At 41.9% G+C, this 19,609-nt stretch overlaps 1 protein-coding gene and 1 pseudogene across 13 annotated transcripts in view; both read right to left on the bottom strand.

Moving 5' to 3' along the window:
- Positions 1 to 13,205, bottom strand: part of CPLANE1 (ciliogenesis and planar polarity effector complex subunit 1) — a 146,330-nt gene extending 133,125 nt beyond the window's left edge. For 5 of the 13 annotated variants that reach the window (XR_010413313.1, XR_010413321.1, XR_010413319.1 and 2 more), the window contains exons 1-3: positions 12,925 to 13,204; positions 12,033 to 12,140; positions 2,342 to 2,471 (exon numbers count right to left, since the gene is read on the bottom strand). Coding sequence is in view for 1 of the 13 variants with exons in the window: in XM_045862216.3 (XP_045718172.2) it covers positions 2,342 to 2,422 (81 nt within the window). In the remaining 12 variants the exon portion in view is untranslated. Of the gene's footprint in view, positions 1 to 2,341; positions 2,472 to 12,032; positions 12,141 to 12,300; positions 12,538 to 12,563; positions 12,788 to 12,924 lie in introns of those variants that run through there. The other 8 variants (XR_008505067.2, XR_010413322.1, XR_010413323.1 and 5 more) reach the window with 6 other exon arrangements.
- A 605-nt stretch (positions 13,206 to 13,810) lies between these two features.
- Positions 13,811 to 17,482, bottom strand: LOC123835687 (elongation factor 1-alpha 1-like; annotated as a pseudogene).
- Between the last annotated feature and the right edge of the window lie 2,127 nt (positions 17,483 to 19,609).

Below are 19,609 nucleotides of genomic sequence, written 5' to 3'. Positions count from 1 at the left end.
AATAAATAAAATCTTTTAAATAAATAAATAAATAAAAATATCACCAGGTAAAGGGGTGCCTGGTGGCTCAGTCGGTTAAGTATCTGACTCAATCTCAGCTCAGGTCTTGATCTCAGGGTTGTGAGTTCAAGCCCTGGGTTGGGCATCACCAGATGATTCTGAACCACTGCAAAGTTCAAGAGACACTGTTCTAGAGGAAGTTAAAAATACAATTTCTCATAGGAAATGACTCTAAACAGCAAATTTTTAAATTTTCATAATTATTACATATTCTAAGAGGACTTTATAGGTTTGCCAACTTTCCCTAAGGTGAGGAATCTATCCCATATATTGTGAATGGTATTCCTGGACTGCTGGTATATTTTGGCCCATCTTTATTCTAAGTTCTTTTTTTTTTTTTTAAGGATTTTATTTATTTATTTGAGAAAGAGAGAATGAGAGACAGAGAGCATGAGAAGGAGGAAGGTCAGAGGGAGAAGCAGACTCCCTGCTGAGCAGGGAGCCCGATGCGGGACTCGATCCCGGGACTCCGGGATCATGACCCGAGCCGAAGGCAGTCGCTTAACCAACTGAGCCACCCAGGCGCCCTTTATTCTAAGTTCTAAGGGGCACTTTTATTGAATACTCATGAAAATCACAATGGGAGGAAACACTCCACTGACTGTTCCAGTAAGGAAAGGTTCAGAAGATTAAATATTCCCTTCTGGTTATACAAAAATAAAAAGCTTTTGCACCATGCAGGAGGGAACCATCAACAAAACAAAAAGGCAATCTGCTGAATGGGAGAAGACATTTGCAAATGATATGTCTGGTAAGGGGTAAAATCCAAAGTATACAAAGAAATTATATAACTATACACCAAAAAAAACCAAATAATCCAATTAAAAATGGGCAGAGGACCTGAATAGACATTTTTCTACAAAAGACATACAGATGGCCAACAGATACATAAAAAGATGCTCAATATCACTAATCATCAGGGAAGTGCAAATCAAAACCACACTGAGATATATCACCTAGCACCTGTCAGAGTGACTAGAATCAAAAAGACAAGCAGAGGGGTGCCTGGGTGGCTCAGTTAAGCATCGGACTCTTGGTTTTGGCTCAGGTCATGATATCGAGTTCTAGCCCCGCATTGGGCTATGCTCAGCAGGGAATCTGCTTGAGATTCTCTGGCTCTCCCTCTGCCCCCCTCCCTGCTCGTGTTCTCACTCTAATAAATACATAAAATCTTTAAAGAAAAAAAAAAGACAAAAGGGGCACCTGGCTGGCTCAGTCAGTGGAGCATGAGACTCTTGGTCTCAGGTTGTGAGTTTGAGCCCTATGTTGGGTATAGAGATTAATTACAAATAAAATCTTTTAAACAAACAAACCAGAAATAACAAGTGTTTGGCAAGGATGTGAAGGAAAAAAGGACTCTTGTGCACTGTTGGTGGGAATTTAAATTGGTGCAGCCACTGTGGAAAACAGTATGGAGTTTCCTCAAAAAATTAAAAATAGAAATACCATATGATCCACTAATTCCACTACTGGATTTTTTTTTAAGATTTTGTTTATTTATTTGTCAGAGAGAGAGAGCACAAACTGGAGGATGCCAGAGGGGAGATGAGTGGGGAGATGGGCAAAATCCTTGAAGGAGATTAAGAGGTATAGAGTTCCAGTCATAAATAAATAAGTTACATAGATGAAAAGTACAGTACAGGGTATATACTCAGTAACATTGTAATAGTGTTGTCTGGTGACAGATGGCAACTATACTTATTGTGAGGAGCACTGAGTAATGCACAGAATTGTAGACGATGTTATACACCTCAAACTAGTATAATATTGTTATGTTAATTATATTTAAATTAAAATTTTTCATTATAAAACTCCCTTTGAGGGCAACTGGGTGGCTTAGTCAGTTAAGCATCAGACTTTGGCTCAGGTCATGATATCGAGATCCTGGGATGGGGCCCCACATCATGCTCCATGCTCAGCAGGGAGGCTGCTTGCTTCTCCCTTTCCCTCCTCCTGCTCATGTTCTCTCTCTCTTTCTCTCAAATTAATAAATAAAATCCTAAAAAAAATACCTCCCCTTGATATATGCCATCTCAACCTTAAACATAATAAGACAAAAAAATTTTTTCAAAGTAAAATACTTCTTTTAGACCATTTAACTTTCTGGAAAAGCTAACTTGCTCCCATAAAAAAACAAAAACAAACACAAAAATCCTGTTCTGTGAGCACGTGATCCTTCTAAAGATGGTGGTTTAAGACCACAGAACATTCTAGCTTAGAGGCAAAGTATACATTTAACACATTATTACAGCTGGTATTGTATGAAGAAAGAAAAACCTACCTGTCCCAACCAGGAGACTCGTGGCCAGGGCTTTTTCTGCTTGATACTTGTTGATGTTAAAACTTCTAATCTTATCTCCATGCTTATTAAGATAACAATGACCAATTAAGTAAAAACAGTCTACCAGATGCTGTAAAAAAAATAATAATAATAAATAGCCCATAAGATTTACTAAGCATCTTAATTTAGAATTTTCACAAAGTAAATTACTTTTTCATCAGCTCAATTTAACTCTTCTTTTAAGGTAAGATATTGAGAATGCATTTAGTATCTTGTATCTCAGTTAGGCAAAATGTATTTGCTTTTTTCACAAGTTTTTTTCTCAGACTATAAAGATAAAAATAAAAATAAAATAAAAATAAACTAGGAAAAGATCTTGACGATAAAGTTTCTATGCTTTTCTCAGTGCCGTAGGTTGTATTACCCAAAGATGGCCACAACAGTATCTCCCATCCCACATGCTCTTTTTATACCGTGACTTTCACACCTCTCTCATTGAAAACTATGAGATATGAGATACTAAATGCATTCTCAATATCTTACCTTAAAAAAAGGAAACCATGAATCCATATAATAAGTAAACTAATCAATTGAACATTTTATTAAAAATGGTATATTTACATTGTTTCAAAGTATAAAAATACATTATAAAGTACTCATTAATTGCAAAAAAGAAAAGAGTAACTTTATAATGAAGAAGCCAGGCAGACTCCATGTAATCCAGTGATCAAAATGAAAATTATCAGAAATGGGACAACTGGAGATCATATGTCACCTAATACATAAAATGAGAAAAATGTCTCTGTCACACATGAGCTAAAGATACATAACCTGAATCTAATCACAAGGATGTATCAGGCAAACCCAAATTGAGGGACATCCTACAAAATAATTGATCTGAAATCTTCAAAAGTTTCAAGGTTATGGAAGTTGGGAAAAAGATCAAGAAACTGGTCAAGTGGAAAACCTGATAACTGAGTTGCAATGAGTAATTGTAAATTTTATCTTTTCATGATAAAGGACAATATTGGCAACTGGAAAAACTTGAATAGAAACTAAGGATGATATGGTTATAATGTATGAATGTTAATTTTCTGATTTTGATGGGTGTCTTCCACATATGTAGGTAATTTCCTTGTTTGCAGAAAATACACACTAAAATATTCAGAGGTAAGAGAACATCAGTTTGTCACTCACTCTCAAATGATTCATGAAAAATAGTTCCTTGTACTATATATGTAATTTTCCTATAAGTTTCTGACTGTTCCAAATTAATTTTCTTAATTTTTAAAATTGAGAAATCATGGGGCGCCTGGGTGGCTCAGTCGTTAAGCGTCTGCCTTCGGCTCCGGTCATGATCCCAGGGTCCTGGGATCAAGTTCCACATCAGGCTCCCTGCTCCACGGGAAGCCTGCTTCTCTCCCTTTCCCACTCCCCCTGCTTGTGTTCCCTCTCTCACTGTGTCTCTCTCTGTCAAATAAATAAATAAAATCTTAAAAAAAAAAAAATTGAGAAATCATATGTAATTTGGCCATTGGTCTATATTCAATCATAGCCTTATTCTTTCCTTTTTAAAAAATTCTATATTCCTAATTCTAGTTTATGAAATCCAAAAAAGTTGAATTTATTTGGTATCATTAATGTCATCTTTAAAAAGAAAGTAGCTGAATTTTTTTATAAAATAAGCTTAAAAAAAAAACTATTCAAGTATAGCAAAGAGGACCTATTAAGATGCTAGCCATCCTCATATTTTATACTGTAACATTGTTTTTCAATTGCTTAGAACCCTAATAATCTAAATGACGAGTTCCTGACACACCATTTTTATAAACTTTAAATATAAATAAAATTATAAATAAAAAGAAATCAAATAAATTATTTTTTTTTTAAGACTTTATTTATTTGAGAGAGAGAGAAAGCACATGAGACGGGGGAGGGTCAGAGGGAGAAGCAGACTCCCTGCTGAGCAGGGAGCCCGATGCGGGACTCGATCCTGGGACTCCAGGATCATGACCTGAGCCGAAGGCAGTTGCTTAACCAACTGAGCCACCCAGGCGCCCAAGAAATTCTTTAAAAAGAGCTAACCAGGGGTGCCTGGGTGGCTCAGTTGGTTAAGCGCCTAACTCTTGATTTCGGCTTAGGTCATGATCTCAGGGTCATGGGATGGAGCCCCGATTTGGGGCTCTGCACTCACCAGGGAGCCTGCTTTCGAGTCTCTTCCTCCCCCTCTCTGCTCCTCCCCCGCTTGTGCACACACACTCTCTCTAAAATAAATAAATAGGGGCGCCTGGGTGGCTCAGTCAGTTAAGCGGCTGCCTTCGGCTTGGGTCATGATCCCAGGGTCCTAGGATCGAGCCCCACGTCTGGCTCCCAGCTCAGCAGGAAGCCTGCTTCTCCCTCTCCCTCTGCCTGCCGTTCTGCCTACTTGTGCTCTCTCTCTGTCGAGTAAATAAATAAAATCTTTAATTAATTAATTAATTAATTAATTAATTAAATCTTTTTAAAGAAAAGCTAGCCAAATGCAAGAGGAATGATTTCATTAGAAAAGCATCATTTGCAGTTCCTAATGAAATAACAGATCTAGTCAACAGTGTCAGTGGTTGCTAAGACTATTAGGTGAAAGTAGATGGAGAACTTTATTAGATGTACTGACATGACCTACAATCTTAAAATTACTAACTATGAGAAAAAGACATTATATTCCTCCTGATATGTTGCTATGTAGATGGGAAGTACACAGAACTATCTATGAAATTTTTTTTTTTTTAAGATTTTATTTGAAAGAGAGTGTGCATGAGCAGTGGGTGGGGAGGGGTAGAAAGAGAGGGAGAAGTAGACTCCCCACTAATTCCCCTCAATCCTAGGACCCCAAGATCACGACCTGAGCCAAAGGCAGACACAAAGGCACACACAAAGGCACGACTGGAATATTCTTAAAAAGATAAAAAATTTAAAACTGAACCTTAATCTGTATCTGACTCTAAACACCAATTGACAAGAAGTAAAGAAAATAAAGGAACATATTGAATACACAAAGGAGAATAAAATCAACCAAATTCAGAATGTAAAAAATGTTATAGGATAAATGATACAGTTTCTTCAACAAACAAATGGTATTTTAAAGGGAAGGGGGAGAGGGGCACCTGGGTGGCTCAGTCAGTTAAACATCTGACTTTTTTTTTTTTTTTTAAGATTTTATTTATTTATTTGACAGAGAAAGACACAGCGAGAGAGGGAACACAAGCAGGAGTGGGAGAGGGAGAAGCAGGCTTTCGCTGAGCAGGGAGCCCGATGCAGGGCTCAATCCCAGGACCCTGGGATCATGACCTGAGCCGAAATCAAGAGTTAGGCACTTAACCGACTAAGCCACCCAGGCGCCCCAAACGTCTGACTCTTGATTTCAGCGCTGGTCAATGATCTCAGGGTTGTGAGATAGAGCCCCAAGCTGGGATCCACACTCAGTGGGGAGCCTGCTTGAGATTCTCTCTTTCTCTCACTCTCCTTCTGCCCCTCTCCCCACTCACATGTGTTCTCTCTAAAATAAATAAATAAATAAAATCTTTTTTAAAGGGGGGCAAGGGGGAGAAACTGGATATTATTATATAGATATAGATATGCATATACATAAGGAGGGGAGTATTAAGAGACATAATAACCAAAAGCAATATGTGAAGATCTTTTTTGGACCTTAATTTAAATAAACCAGTTAGAAATAGGTATTCAGCAGCTGCCAAAAATAAGGAAGATCTCAAAAAAAAGGAAGATCTCTATGAACTGTGATTTCTAAAATATATTGTTTTTTTTTTGTTTTTTGGGTTTTTTTTTAAGATTTTTATTTATTTGAGAGAGAATGAGAGAGAGAGAGCATGCGCGCACGCACGTGAGAGGGGGAAGGGTCAGAGGGAGAAGCAGACTCCCCACTGAGCAGGGAGCCCGATGTGGGACTCAATCCTGGGACTCCAGGATCATGACCTGAGCCTAAGGCAGTCGCTTAACCAACTGAGCCACCCAGGTGCCCCCTAAAATATATTGTTAATGGAAAAAAGTAAAGTGCAGGGATGGTTGGGTGGCTCAGTCCTTAACCATCTCCTTTGGCTCAGGTCATGATCCCGAAGTCCTGGGATCGAGTCCCACATCTGGCTCCTTGCTCACTGACAAATAAATATTTTAATAAATAAAACAAGCTTCACTCTTTAAAAAAAAGAGAAAAGTAAAGTGAAAAAGTGCATATATACGGGTGTCTGCCTGGCGCAGTTGGTACAGCAAGCATGTATGAACTTGAGTTTGAGCCATACTTTGGGTGTGGAGTCTACTTTAAAAAAAAAGACCCTCAACTCTATGGTCAACTAATCTTCGACAAAGCAGGAAAGAATGTCCAATGGAAAAAAGACAGTCTCTTCAACAAATGGTGTTGGGAAAATTGGATAGCCACATGCAGAAGAATGAAACTGGACCATTTCCTTACACCACACACAAAAATAGACTCCAAGTGGTTGAAAGACCTCAATGTGAGACAGGAGTCCATCAAAATCCTAAAGGAGAACACAGGCAGCAACCTCTTTGACCTCAGCAGAAGCAACTTCTTCCTAGAAACATCGCCAAAGGCAAGGGAAGCAAGAGCAAAAATGAACTATTGGGACTTCATCAAGATAAAAAGCTTTTGCACAGCAAAGGAAACAGTCAACAAAACCAAAAGACAACTGACAGAATGGGAGAAGATATTTGCAAATGACATATCAGATAAAGGGCTAGTATCCAAAATCTATAAAGAACTCATCAAACTCAACACCCAAAGAACAAAGAATCCAATCAAGAAATGGGCAGAAGACATGAACAGACATTTTTCCAAAGAAGACATCCAAATGGCCAACAGACACATGAAAAAGTGCTCAATATCGCTCGGCATCAGGGAAATCCAAATCAAAACCTCAATGAGATACCACCTCCCACCAGTCAGAATGGCTAAAATTAACAAGTCAGGAAACGACAGATGTTGGCGGGGATGCGGAGAAAGGGGAACCCTCCTACACTGTTGGTGGGAATGCAAGCTGGTGCAGCCACTCTGGAAAACTGTATGGAGGTTCCTCAAAAAGTTGAAAATAGAGCTACCATATGATCCAGCAATTGCACTACTGGGTATTTACCCCAAAGATACAAAAGTAGGGATCCGAAGGGGTACGTGCACCCCGATGTTTATAGCAGCAATGTCCACAATAGCCAAACTGTGGAAAGAGCCAAGATGTCCATCAACAGATGAATGGATAAAGAAGATGTGGTATATATATACAATGGAATATTATGCAGCCATCAAAAGGAATGAGATCTTGCCATTTGCAACGACGTGGATGGAACTGGCGGGTATTATGTTGAGTGAAATAAGTCAAACAGAGAAAGACATGTATCATATGATCTCACTGATATGAGGAATTCTTAATCGCAGGAAACAAACTGAGGGTTGCTGGAGTGGGGGGTGGGGTGGGAGGGATGGGGTGACTGGGTGATAGACACTGGGGAGGATATGTGCTCTGGTAAGCACTGTGAATTTTGCAAGACTGTTGAATCTCAGATCTGTACCTCTGAAACAAATAATGCAATATATGTTAAGAAAAAAAAAAGAAGAAGAAGAAGGTAGCGGGAGGGGAAGAATGAAGCAGGGGAAATTGGAGGGGTGGACGAACCATGAGAGACGATGGACTCTGAAAAACAAACTGAGGGTTCTAGAGGGGAGGGGGGTGGGAAGATGGGTTAGCCTGGTGGTGGGTATTGAGGAGGGCACATTCTGCATGGAGCACTGGGTGTTATGCACAAACAATGAATCATGGAACACTTCATCTAGAACTAATGATGTAACGTATGGGGATTAACATAAGAATAAAAAAAAAAAAGTATACCTAGTATGCTACTTTGTATGTAAGGAGATGAAAATAACATATGCATCATTTAATTTTGCAGAAAGAAACAGGAAAATAAAACAAATGAACAAAATACGTTAACTACCATGGTGTGGGGATGGCAAAGTGGAAAAGCAAGGGAGAGAGGGATACTTAATACAACTTTCTATATAGTTTTGACTTTTAGAATTACATTAATAAACAAGAATGGGGGGGACATAAAACCTAATACAAAGAGAAGCAAATCCGACTATATTTCAAATGAGTAAAATAACCACAATGAAAAGAAAAAGGATTAATTCAAGTAACTTTTAAATACAGTATTTTGACTCAAACTGAAGATAAAAAGAACTAGAAACAAATCTCAAATTCTTCTTAGTAGGTCTGTTTTTCCTAGGGGTAGGAGTATAGAAATTATGAAGCTATTTTTTGTGTATGGTGGGACTGAGGAAATGCATATATATATCTGTTGATGGGAGCCAGTACTTTCACTGTAGAAGAAATGGAAAACAATTAAAGAATGGGGAAAGGTAAAGAAGAGCCCTAAGGGGCTGGATAAGAACTAGAGATAATTGGGCGCCTGGGTGGCTCAGTTGGTTAAGCGACTGCGTTCGGCTCAGGTCATGATCCTGGAGTCCCTGGATCGAGTCCCGCATCCCGCTCCCCGGCAGGGAGTCTGCTTTGCCCTCTGACCCTATCCCCTCTCATGTGTTCTCCCTCATTCTCTCTCTCTCAAATAAATAAATAAAATCTTAAAAAAAAAAAAAAAAAGAACTAGAGATAATCAGTATAAAAACTCATGATTTCTAGCTCTGTCTTCTAAAAGGGCTTATACAGGGGTGCCTGGGTGGCTCAGTCGTTAAGCATCTGCCTTCCGCTCACGTCATGACCCCGGGGTCCTGGAATCCAGCCCCGCATCAGGCTCCCTGCGCAGCAGGAAGCCTGCTTCTCCCTCTCCCACTCCCCCTGCTTGTATTCCCTCTCTTGCAGTCTCTATCTCTGTCAAATAAATAAATAAAATCTTTTAAAAAATAAAAATAAAAAAAATAAAAGGGCCTATAGAAGCAGTGACACTCTAGTAGCAATGAGCAAACCTAGCACCCAGATTTTGGGTTCTTTTCTTTCTTTTTTTTTTTTTAAGATTCTACCCACTCATTTGAGAGAGAGAAAGCACAAGCGGGGTAGGGGCAGAGGGAAAGGGAGAAATAGATTCCCTGCTGAACACAGAGCAGGACGTGGGGCTTGATCCCAGGACCCCAAGATCATGACCTGAGCCGAAGTCAGATGCTTAAGCAACTGAGCCACCCAGGCACCCCCAGATTTTGGTTTCTAGGTACCATTCCTCAGTAAGAGAAACCAGGGCTCCTTGAAAAAACAGCTGATTTCAGGGCAGAGATAGTGAAGGAAACAGATGGCCCTGGAACATCTTGTTCCAAAGTAAAGAAGCAAACATATAATGGGGGCATGTCAAAAAGAAACAGGACCAAGGGGTACCTGGGTGGCTCAGTCGGTTAAGCATCCGACTCTTGGTTTCAGCTTAGGTCATAGTCTCAGGGTTATGGGATCAAGCCACACCTAGGGCTCCATGCTGTGAGGACAGAGTCTGCTTGGGATTCTTTCCCCCTCCCACTCCCCCCCCTTTATCCCCACCTTGCGAGCACATATGCGCGCGCGCGCTCTCTCTCTCAAATAAATAAATAAATAAAATCTTCAAAGAAAGAAAAAGGACCAAGATAGATGGGCCAAATCCCACAGGTCAAATTTGAGACACTCTTAGCATCAAAATAAAGAAGATGAGCAACAGGTTACAATCTATTAAATAAAGAATAAATGAGGCCACACTGGTTTGAGGATAGATGTGGAAAATCATTTTACAACTATCATAGTAAAAACTGATCCAGGAAAAGATGTGGATAGATGTGGAAAATCACCATTTTGATTCAGGAACCATCAACAGATGCTAAACGAGGCAGAGGGAGAGGGAGGATTCTGATAAGGCACAGGATATTTACATAATCTGGAGATATTTCCCCACAACTGCAGCTGACCCTTGCACAACACAGGTTTGAACTATGAGGATCCACTTATACACAGATTTTTTTTCAATAAATATGGTATAGTACTGTAAGTGTATTTTCTCTTATGATTTTATTAATGCCATTTTCTTTTTTCTAGCTTACTATATTGCCATTTTCTTTTTTCTAGCTTACTATAATACAGCATATAATATATACAACATACAAAATATGTGTTAAATATTTGTGGTAACAGTAAGGCATGGCCAACTGTAGGCTATTAGTAGTTCAGTTTTTCCGGAGTCAGATTTTCAACTGCAAGGGATTGGGGGTTTGCACCCCTAACCCCCACGTGCTTTAAAGGTCAACTGTACTTAATTTGCAAAAAAGGAAAAAATAACGGTGAACAGGAAAAAAAAATGGTAGTGGAGAAAATGGATTAACAACTTATATGAGGGAGACATCATGCTCCTCTGATTGTGATAATTTGAAAAAGACATAACATTATTTATATAGTATTCCAACCAAAAAATTCAAACCTAACTCTATTCATGAGGAAACCAATTCATATTGAAGACTTTGATATAAATGGGCTATTAGTCCTTAAAAAAAATCAATATCCTGGGTGCCTGGGTGGCTCAGTTGGTTAAGCGACTGCCTTCGGCTCAGGTCATGATCCTGGAGTCCCGGGATCGAGTCCCGCATCGGGCTCCCTGCTTGGCAGGGAGCCTGCTTCTCCCTCTGGCCCTCCCCCCTCTCATGTGCTCTCTCTCTCTCATTCTCTCTGTCTCAAATAAATAAATAAAATCTTAAAAAAAAAAAAATCAATATCCTGAGAAACAAAGGCTCAAGAACTAGTCGAAGCTAAAGAAGATTAACAATATAAGACAACTAAACGAAATGAAATATCCTGGACTGTATCTTGTACTAGAAAAGACAATTCGTTGTAAAGGATATTATTGTGACACTTGACATAACCGGAAATACAAACTATAGCACAGATAAAAGTAACATATCAATGTTAAACTTCATGAATTTGATAAATGTACTTGTTTACATAAAAGAGTATCATTGCTCTTAGGAAATACATATTGTACTACTTGAATAGCAAGGCAGAAAGAGGGATGATGTATGCAATCGACTCTCAAATAGTTCAGAAAAAAACGTGTGTGTGACATGTATAAAGAGAAGGAAAAAGCATGGGCAAAACGTAAACAAGTAGGCAAACTGGGTAACAGTATAGGAGTTCTTTAGTGTTATTTTTGCAATTTTTCCATAAACCTGAATTTCAAATTCAAAAAAGATGAAAATTGAATATGACAGGGTATTAGATGACATTGAGGAATTAATGTTATATTTGGTGGTATGTGGTAATTCTATTATGGGTTTGGGTTTGGTTGTTTTGTTTTTTTTTTTTTAAGGGTTCTTACCTCTCCTAGATATGAGAGATACAGTATATACTTAGGTATTTATGCCAGGAATTTGCTTTAAAATACTTCAGAAGGGGGCGCCTTGGTGGCTCAATCGGTTAAGCATCTGCCTTCGGCTGAGGTCATGATCCCAGGGTCCTGGGATGGAGCCCCACATCTGGCTCCCTGCCCAGCTGGGAGTCTGCTTCTCTCGCTCCCTCTGCCTCTGCACCTAACCCCGCTCTTGCTCTCTCTCTCTCTCAAATAAATAAAATAAATAAAAGCTTTTAAAATAATAAAAAAATATTTCAGAAGTATGGTCAACTAAAATGTAAAGGATAAAAAGATGGCTCAAGGTGTAAAGATAGAGTCTTACAGGATTTGATGATGGTCTTTCATCTTTTAGAACTCCGAAAAGATGTTCTCACCTCCTGTTTTATGGCAAAGATTATTTCTGCCTCACAGAGAACTGGCAGTCAAAACACTGTAAACATTACGAAACGAGTAAAATTAGTAACAAAACATAGTAAACATCACGAAACGAGTAAAATTAGTTAATGGTAGAAAGAAATTTAAAAAACAATAAACTCAATCACACAAAATATGTGAGGAGGAAAAATGTTAAGTCTACCCCAAAAAAGTACCTTTATTCAAAACTTATTGGCGAACGCAATTTCCAGAGAATAATTCAAGTTCTTCTGGTTTTTTTCCACCACAGACGAGCCTAAGAAATCGCATCTATTCCTCAGTGCTCAATTTACACTAAAGAACGTCGAACAGAAGCTTCCCCACGACCACCTCGCACAAATCACCGGGTCATCCCCAGGGACCCCTCCGGGGTCTTCTACCCGACCCTGCGGCGTAGGCTTGGGAGGGAGGGCGGCCCTCCGCCCCGTGGGGTGCTCACCGCGGCGCCCCCCTGGACCGCCAGGGGCCGGAGGACCAGGGTCCGGCCGAGGGCTGGCGCGCACCGGAGGTCGTCCCACGCCGGCGGGAGGGCGACCCGGCGCCCGGAGCTCCCGCGCCTCCGTCAGCCCGAGGATGCGGCGGCGGGAGGGCGACGCGGGGAGGCTGGGGAGGGCCGAGCGCGAGGGAAGGACGAGGGCCCGGGGTGCGGCGGCAGAAGGCGGGGAGTGAGGGGTGGGGGAGGTCGCGGACGCGCACGACGCGAGGGTGGAAGTAGCGACCGAGGAGCCCGCGAACGCGGGCGGCCCCGCGGTGCGGGGAGGGGCGGCGGCCGGGAGCGGCGGGAATCTGCGGGCAGTTACCTGGGCCGGGGCCCCGCCCGTCCGAGGCGGGGAAGGCGCGGCGAGGCGGAGGGCGAAACCCGAAGCGTGGCGAGGAGGCCGAAGGGCGCCCACCAAGGGCCCCCGCCAAGGGCCCAGCCGTCCGCCCAGACCAGACGCGAGCCGGCGCCGTGGCGACGGCGAAGGGCGGGGAAGAAGACGCTGGCACCGCCAAGGCGCCTGCTCGCAGCCGGCCGGGAGCGCGGGCGGGAAGCTCGTGATGCTCCTCCCTCCTTCCTCCTCTTCCCGCTGCCGCTCCGTGTTCCCGCCCCTCGTTTTCCAAGCCGCCCGGAGCTCTCGGCTGCAGGCTTCCGCCTCCCGCTACCGGGCTCCCGCGCGGGCTCCCACTGCCCGCCCCCCGCCCCGGTCTCCTCAGCTTCCGCCGGGGGTTCATCCCTTCGGCGCGCTTCAGACGCCGGCCTCTTGAGTGCCCAGGAGCTGCGCGGCGCTTTTCCGGGAACTGTTTACTAGCCGACTAATGTGTAACTCCCGGGATGTCACCTCCCTTGTGGAGACCTCCCAGGACCCGTAAATAAAAGGGTCACACAAGGCACTCCACGGATCAGATGTGCAACCTACAGCACTAAGGAAAGCGTGTCTGTACTCGCCATCCTAGTGACTTGTTAGTTTACGATAGTTTGGGCTTCCTTTGCCCCAGTCCTAGTCCAGCGTACTGATTGGGGACAGGGGTCACCAACAACCAGCTCTAGAGTTCTGTCTAGCCTGAAAAAGCATTTTTTCCTGTAACTTAAATTTTAATGCCTTAGGCAGTGGCATGCTTTGTTTCCCTCCTCACCCTTCTCTTACACGTTGATGTCATGGGCCTGGTTTGGGAGATTTTGTTTTGTATTCTACAATGTTTCTTTATTGAGCATTTGCTTCATTCTCCATTTACACTATAATAACATTACCGAAGTTCTCATACATAAACATTTGTGTACAATCTGGTTTTATTCTTTAATATCAGAAACAATGAGTCAATATATATGTTAAAGTTTTTGACTTAGTGTTTCTCAATTCTGGCTGCATATTAGAATTACTTGGAGAGGGGCGCCTGGGTGGCTCAGTTGGTTAAGCGACTGCCTTCGGCTCAGGTCATGGTCCTGGAGTCCTGGGATCGAGTCCCACATCGGGCTCCCGGCTCAGCAGGGAGCCTGCTTCTCCCTCTGACCCTCTCCCCTCTCGTGCTGTTTCTCTCTCTCTCTCTCAAATAAATAAATAAATAAAATCTTAAAAAAAAAAAAAAAAGAATTACTTGGAGAGCTTTTAAAAAAATGTTGGCACTTGGGGTCCACTACTGAAGATTCTGATTTGATTGATCCGGGATAGAACCCACGTTTGTCTTGCGTTTAGAAGTTCCCCAGGTCTGGCAGTGCCTAGGTGGCTCAGTCCTTTGAGTGTAGACTCTTGATTTGGCTCAGGTCATGATCTCAGCGTAGTGAGATGAGTCTCGGGTCAGGCTGGCTGTGGGCGTGGAGCCTGCTTGAGCTTTTCTCCCTCTCTCGCTGCCTCTCCCCCTGCTTGTGCTCTCTCTTTCTTGCTCTCAAATAAATAAAATCTCTAGAAGTTCCCCTGTCTTTACTGGAATTAAAATGTAAAAAAGGGCGCCTGGGTGGCTCAGTTGGTTAAGCGACTGCCTTCGGCTGGGGTCATGATCCTGGAGTCACGGGATCGAGCCCCGCATCGGGCTCCCTGCTCGGCGGGGAGTCTGCTTCTCCCTCTGACCCTCCTCCCTCTCATGCTCTCTGTCTCTCATTCTGTCTCAAATAAATAAATAAAATCTTAAAAAAAAAAATGTAAAAAATAAAAATCACACTTAAAAAATAAAATAATATTTCCCCAGGTGATTCAAATGTGAAGTCAAGATAGAGCCTGATATGTATATTACAAAATCGACATTCTTAATCATAATACTAATTCACAGCCCTCCAGCATCATGAACATTGCATATTGGCCTCATTTGAATCTTTGTCAAATAGGTGATAATGGTAACTCATTATCTTAATATGCATTTTTGATTTCTAGTGAGATTGAACATTTTTCAAATATTTACTCTCCATTTGTAGTTTTCCTTTTATGAATTGTCTCTTTATATTTCCTGACCATTTGTTCAATTGCATTGTTCAAGTTTTTATTATTGTAAATAATTACTTATGAGAATTAAGTAATTATTCTGCCAAATAGAGCAAATTTGGCACCCAAGAATCAAGTAATTTTACTTGGAGACTTGAAACTGAAAATGAAAACTTTGTTAGGTGGTATCTATCTTCCTTTTTTTTTTTTTTTTTCCTCATTAAACTTTTGTTTTAGGGGCACCTGGGTGGCTCAGTCATTAAGTGTCTGCCTTCAGCTCAGGTCATGATCCCAGGGTCCTGGGATCAAGCCACACAACGGGCTTCTTGCTTGGCGGGAAGCCTGCTTCTCCCTCTCCCACTCCCCCTGCTTGTGTTCCCTTTCTCACTGTGTCTCTCTCTCTGTCAAATAAATAAATAAAATCTTTAAAAATAAATAAATAAATAAATAAATAAATAAATAATAAACTTTTGTTTTAATGGGTCTCAAAATTCTGTGACAGATTTTTGGTCAAGTTGTTTCCATTAAAAAGTACTGATTTTAAAAACGAATAACTTAAAACTAATAACTTAAATACACACACAAAAAAATCAAGTGGTCCACAAAACATTCTCCTTTCCTTCTGAGGGTTTTACAAATGCACTGTTATCATTAACCAGTCTTTTACATGAAACCTAAATGGCCAATTGACACAAACCGTTCTGAGACCATTCTTCCACCACTCATTAAGACTGGGGTGGCAGGTATTGAGGATAATATTCATTTAGCTTTCTGAGCTTTCTGGGCAGACTTGGTAACCTTACCAGCTCCAGCTGCCTTCTTGTCCACTGCTTTGATGACACCCACATTAACTGTCTGTCTCATGTCATGAACAGCAAAATGACCCAGAGAAGGATAGTCAGAGAAGCTGTTAACATACATAGGCTTGCCCGGAAACATATCAACAATGGCAGCATCACCAGATTTCAAGAACTTGGGACCATCTTCCAGCTTTTTTCCAGAACGACGATCTATCTTCTCCTTCACCTCAGCAAACTTGCAAGCAATGTGAGCTGGGTCACAGTCCAGCACAGGTGCATATCCAGCACTGATTTGACCTGGCTGGTTCAGGATAATCCTCTGAGCCATGAAGCCAGCTGCTTCCATGGGTGGGTCATTTTTGCTGTCACCAGCCACGTTGCCACGATGAACATGTTTTACAGATACATTCTTGACATTGAAGCCCAGTTATCCCCAGGAAGAGCCTCACTTAAATCTTCGTGGTGCATTTCAACAGACTTTACTTCAGTCGTAACATTGACTGGAGCAAAGACGACCGCCATGCCAGGTTTAAAACACCAGTCTCCACTTGGCCCACAGGGACAGTACCAATACCACCAATTTTGTAGACATCCTGGAGAGGCAGATGCAAGGGCTTCTCAGTTGGACAAGTAGGTGACAAAATGCAATTGCAATCCAGAGCTTCAAGCAGTGTGGTTCCACTGGCATTCCCATCTTTACGGGTGATTTTCCGTCCCTTGAACCAAGGCATGTTAGCACCTGGTTCCAGCATGTTGTCACCATTCCAACCGGAAATTGGCACAAATGCTGTTGTGTTGGGGTCGAAGCCAAGTTTCTTTTTTTTTTTTTTTTAAAGATTTTATTTATTTATTTGAGAGAGAGAATGAGAGAGAGCACATGAGAGGGAGGAGGGTCAGAGGGAGAAGCAGACTCCCTGCCGAGCAGGGAGCCCGATGCGGGACTCGATCCTGGGACTCCAGGATCATGACCTGAGCTGAAGGCAGTCACTTAACCAACTGAGCCACCCAGGCGCCCCGAAGCCAAGTTTCTTAATATAGGTGCTGACTTCCTTAATGATTTCCTTGTATCTCTTCTGGCTGTAGGGTGGCTCAGTGGAATCCATTTTGTTAACACCAACAATTCGTTTTTTACACCCAGTGTGTAAGCCAGAAGGGCATGCCCGTTCTTAGAGATACCTGCTTCAAATGCATCAACACAAGCAGCCACAATCAGGACAGCACAGTCAGCTTGAGATATGCCTGTAATCATGTTTTTGAGAAAGTCTCTGTGTTCTGGGGCATCAGGACATAGTACTTGCTGGCCTCAAATTTCCACAGGGAGATATCAAGGGTGATACCACGTTCACAGTCAGCTTTCAGTTTAGCCAAGACCCAGGCATACTTGAAGGAGGCCTTTCCCATCTCAGCAGCCTCCATCTCAGATTTTTCGATAGTTCTTTTGTCGATCCCACCACATTGGCAGATCAGATGCTGGTAGTGGTAGACTTGCCCGACTCTACATGTCCAATGGCGATGATGTTGATGTGAGTCTTTTCCTTTCCCATTTTGGTTTAGGTTTAGCAGTAGTTGTATGACACCTGTGTTCTGGCAACAAACCTGTTGTGAAAAAACTAGGTGGTATCTATCTTTTTTTTTTTTTTTTAGGATTTTATTTATGTATTTGACAGAGAGAGAGAGCACAAGCAAGGGGAGGGGCAGGCAGAGGGAGAAGGAGAAGCAGGCTCCACGCTGAGCAGAGAGCCTGACGTGGGGCTCCATAGCAGCACCCTGGGATCATGACCTGAACCAAAGGCAGATGCTTAACTGACTGAGCCACCCAGGCGCCCCGATATCTATCTTCCATATAAAGAAGTGAATGTCACTGATTCAATGAATGGGTAGTAATGATAGCTTTGTACTGTGTCAACTTGGCTATGATGAATCCCTTTCCCAAAATATTATTTAAAAGTATCATTTCTGCTATGGTAGCAAAAGGCTACAGATGTCTCAGATCCTACACTGTCACACTGCACCAACCTGAAAAAAAAGATCTATTTCTTCAACCTGTGCTTCACTCTGATTGGAACAATTTAAGTCACATATCCACTTTGAGTCAATCCCTTGTCCTAAAAAAGAAAAAAAAAAGCATTGATTGGTTTAGGCTTTAGTTAAGTGTCATTTATAGGCTAATCACTGTGACAAGGTAAGTTACAAGATTGCAGTAGCAATAGCTAATCATGGATTTTCCCTGTCACCTGAAATGTGGCCATTTTATATTTTAAGTATGACTTCCCATTGCTCGTCATTTGGAGGGTCAATTTATCAAGTACTTGGGCAGACAATGAAGAAGTATCCAGAAGTCATTTTGACCATCTTCCAGTTCAACAGGAACTATTAAACTGAATTATGCAATCCGTTAGAGTTGCTAGAGTTGTCAGAGACAAAAGACTATTTCTCATGGCAAGCACTATGGATCCATATGTCATCTCAGTAATAGGGACTCATCCTCTGATTTCTCTTCTGAGGCTATAGTTCATTTTTTTTTAAAGTTTTTTATTTATTAATTTGACAGAGAGGGAGAGACAGCCAGAGAGGGAACACAAGCAGGGGGAGTGAGAGAGGGAGAAGCAGGCTCCTCAGTGAGCAAGGAGCCTGATGCGGGACTCAATCCCAGGACCCTGGGCTCATGACCTGAGCTGAAGGCAGACGCTTAACAACTGAGCCACCCAGGTGTCCCTGAGGCTACACTTCAGAAAGAGACCCACAACAACTGTGTAACCTGACAGATGAACTGTGCTGGGATGCTTTGATAGTTTACCAAGCTGCTGTTCGTTCTTTATCTTTAGATGAGTGTAACAGTACTGTTGTAACATGCATCCTTTTAATTTCAAGTCCTGGGGTACCTGGGTGGCTCAGTCAGTTAAGTGTCTGCCTTTGGCTCAGGTCATGATCCCAGCGTCCTGGGATCAGTGTCCCCCATGCCCGCCCACCCCACCCCCCGGATGGGGGTTCCGTGCTCAGCAGGGAGCCTGCTTCTCCCTCTCCCTCCGCCTGTCTGCCTACTTGTGATCTCTCTCTCTCTGTCAAATAAATAAATAAATAAATCTTTATTTCAAGTCCTAAATTCTCCTCCTGTTTAAAGAGAAATTGGAGTTGTTATTTTTACTTTCGGAAAAGCCATCCAAAGGAAAAAGACAACCCATGTAGAGGAAAAAAAGTAGGTCAAAAAGTAAGACTGGCCCAAATTCCTCCGCTATCAAGATAGGACATAGGAAAGAATATATATGCTTTTAGGTTCTATATCTCGACTGGGTGGTAACAAAGTGTGTTCACTTTGAGAAAACTTATCCTATGATTTGTGTGCTATTCTGTATGTTATTTCAATTAAAATCAGGGTTTTGTTTCGTTTTGTTGTTTTGTTTGGAGGGGGCATGCAGAGGGAGAGGTAGTGAGAGAATCCCAAGCAGGCTTCACATCTAGCACAGAGCCTGACACAGGGCCTGAAATCACAGACCAGAGATCATGACCTGAGCTGAAATCGAGAATTGGATGCTCAACTGACTGAGACACCCAGGTGCCTCAAAATCAGTTCTTAAAAAATCATATATTGGGGTGCCTGGCTGGCTCAGTCAGTAGACCATGTGACTCTTGATTTTGGAGTGATGAGTTTGAGCCCCACACTGGGTGCAGAGATTACCTAAATAAATAGATAATTAATTTAAAAAAATAAATATCCTATATTGAAAGCTACCATTTATTTTTTTTTAAAGCTACTGTTTATTTCTTTTTTAAAAAATATTTTATTTATTTATTTG

The sequence above is a fragment of the Mirounga angustirostris genome, unplaced genomic scaffold (genome assembly GCF_029215605.1).
Source record: "Mirounga angustirostris isolate CCGP_5_RB_7025 unplaced genomic scaffold, mMirAng1.0.hap1 SCAF_7, whole genome shotgun sequence".
Taxonomy (NCBI): domain Eukaryota; kingdom Metazoa; phylum Chordata; class Mammalia; order Carnivora; family Phocidae; genus Mirounga; species Mirounga angustirostris.
This window is presented reverse-complemented; position numbering and strand designations above follow the sequence as displayed.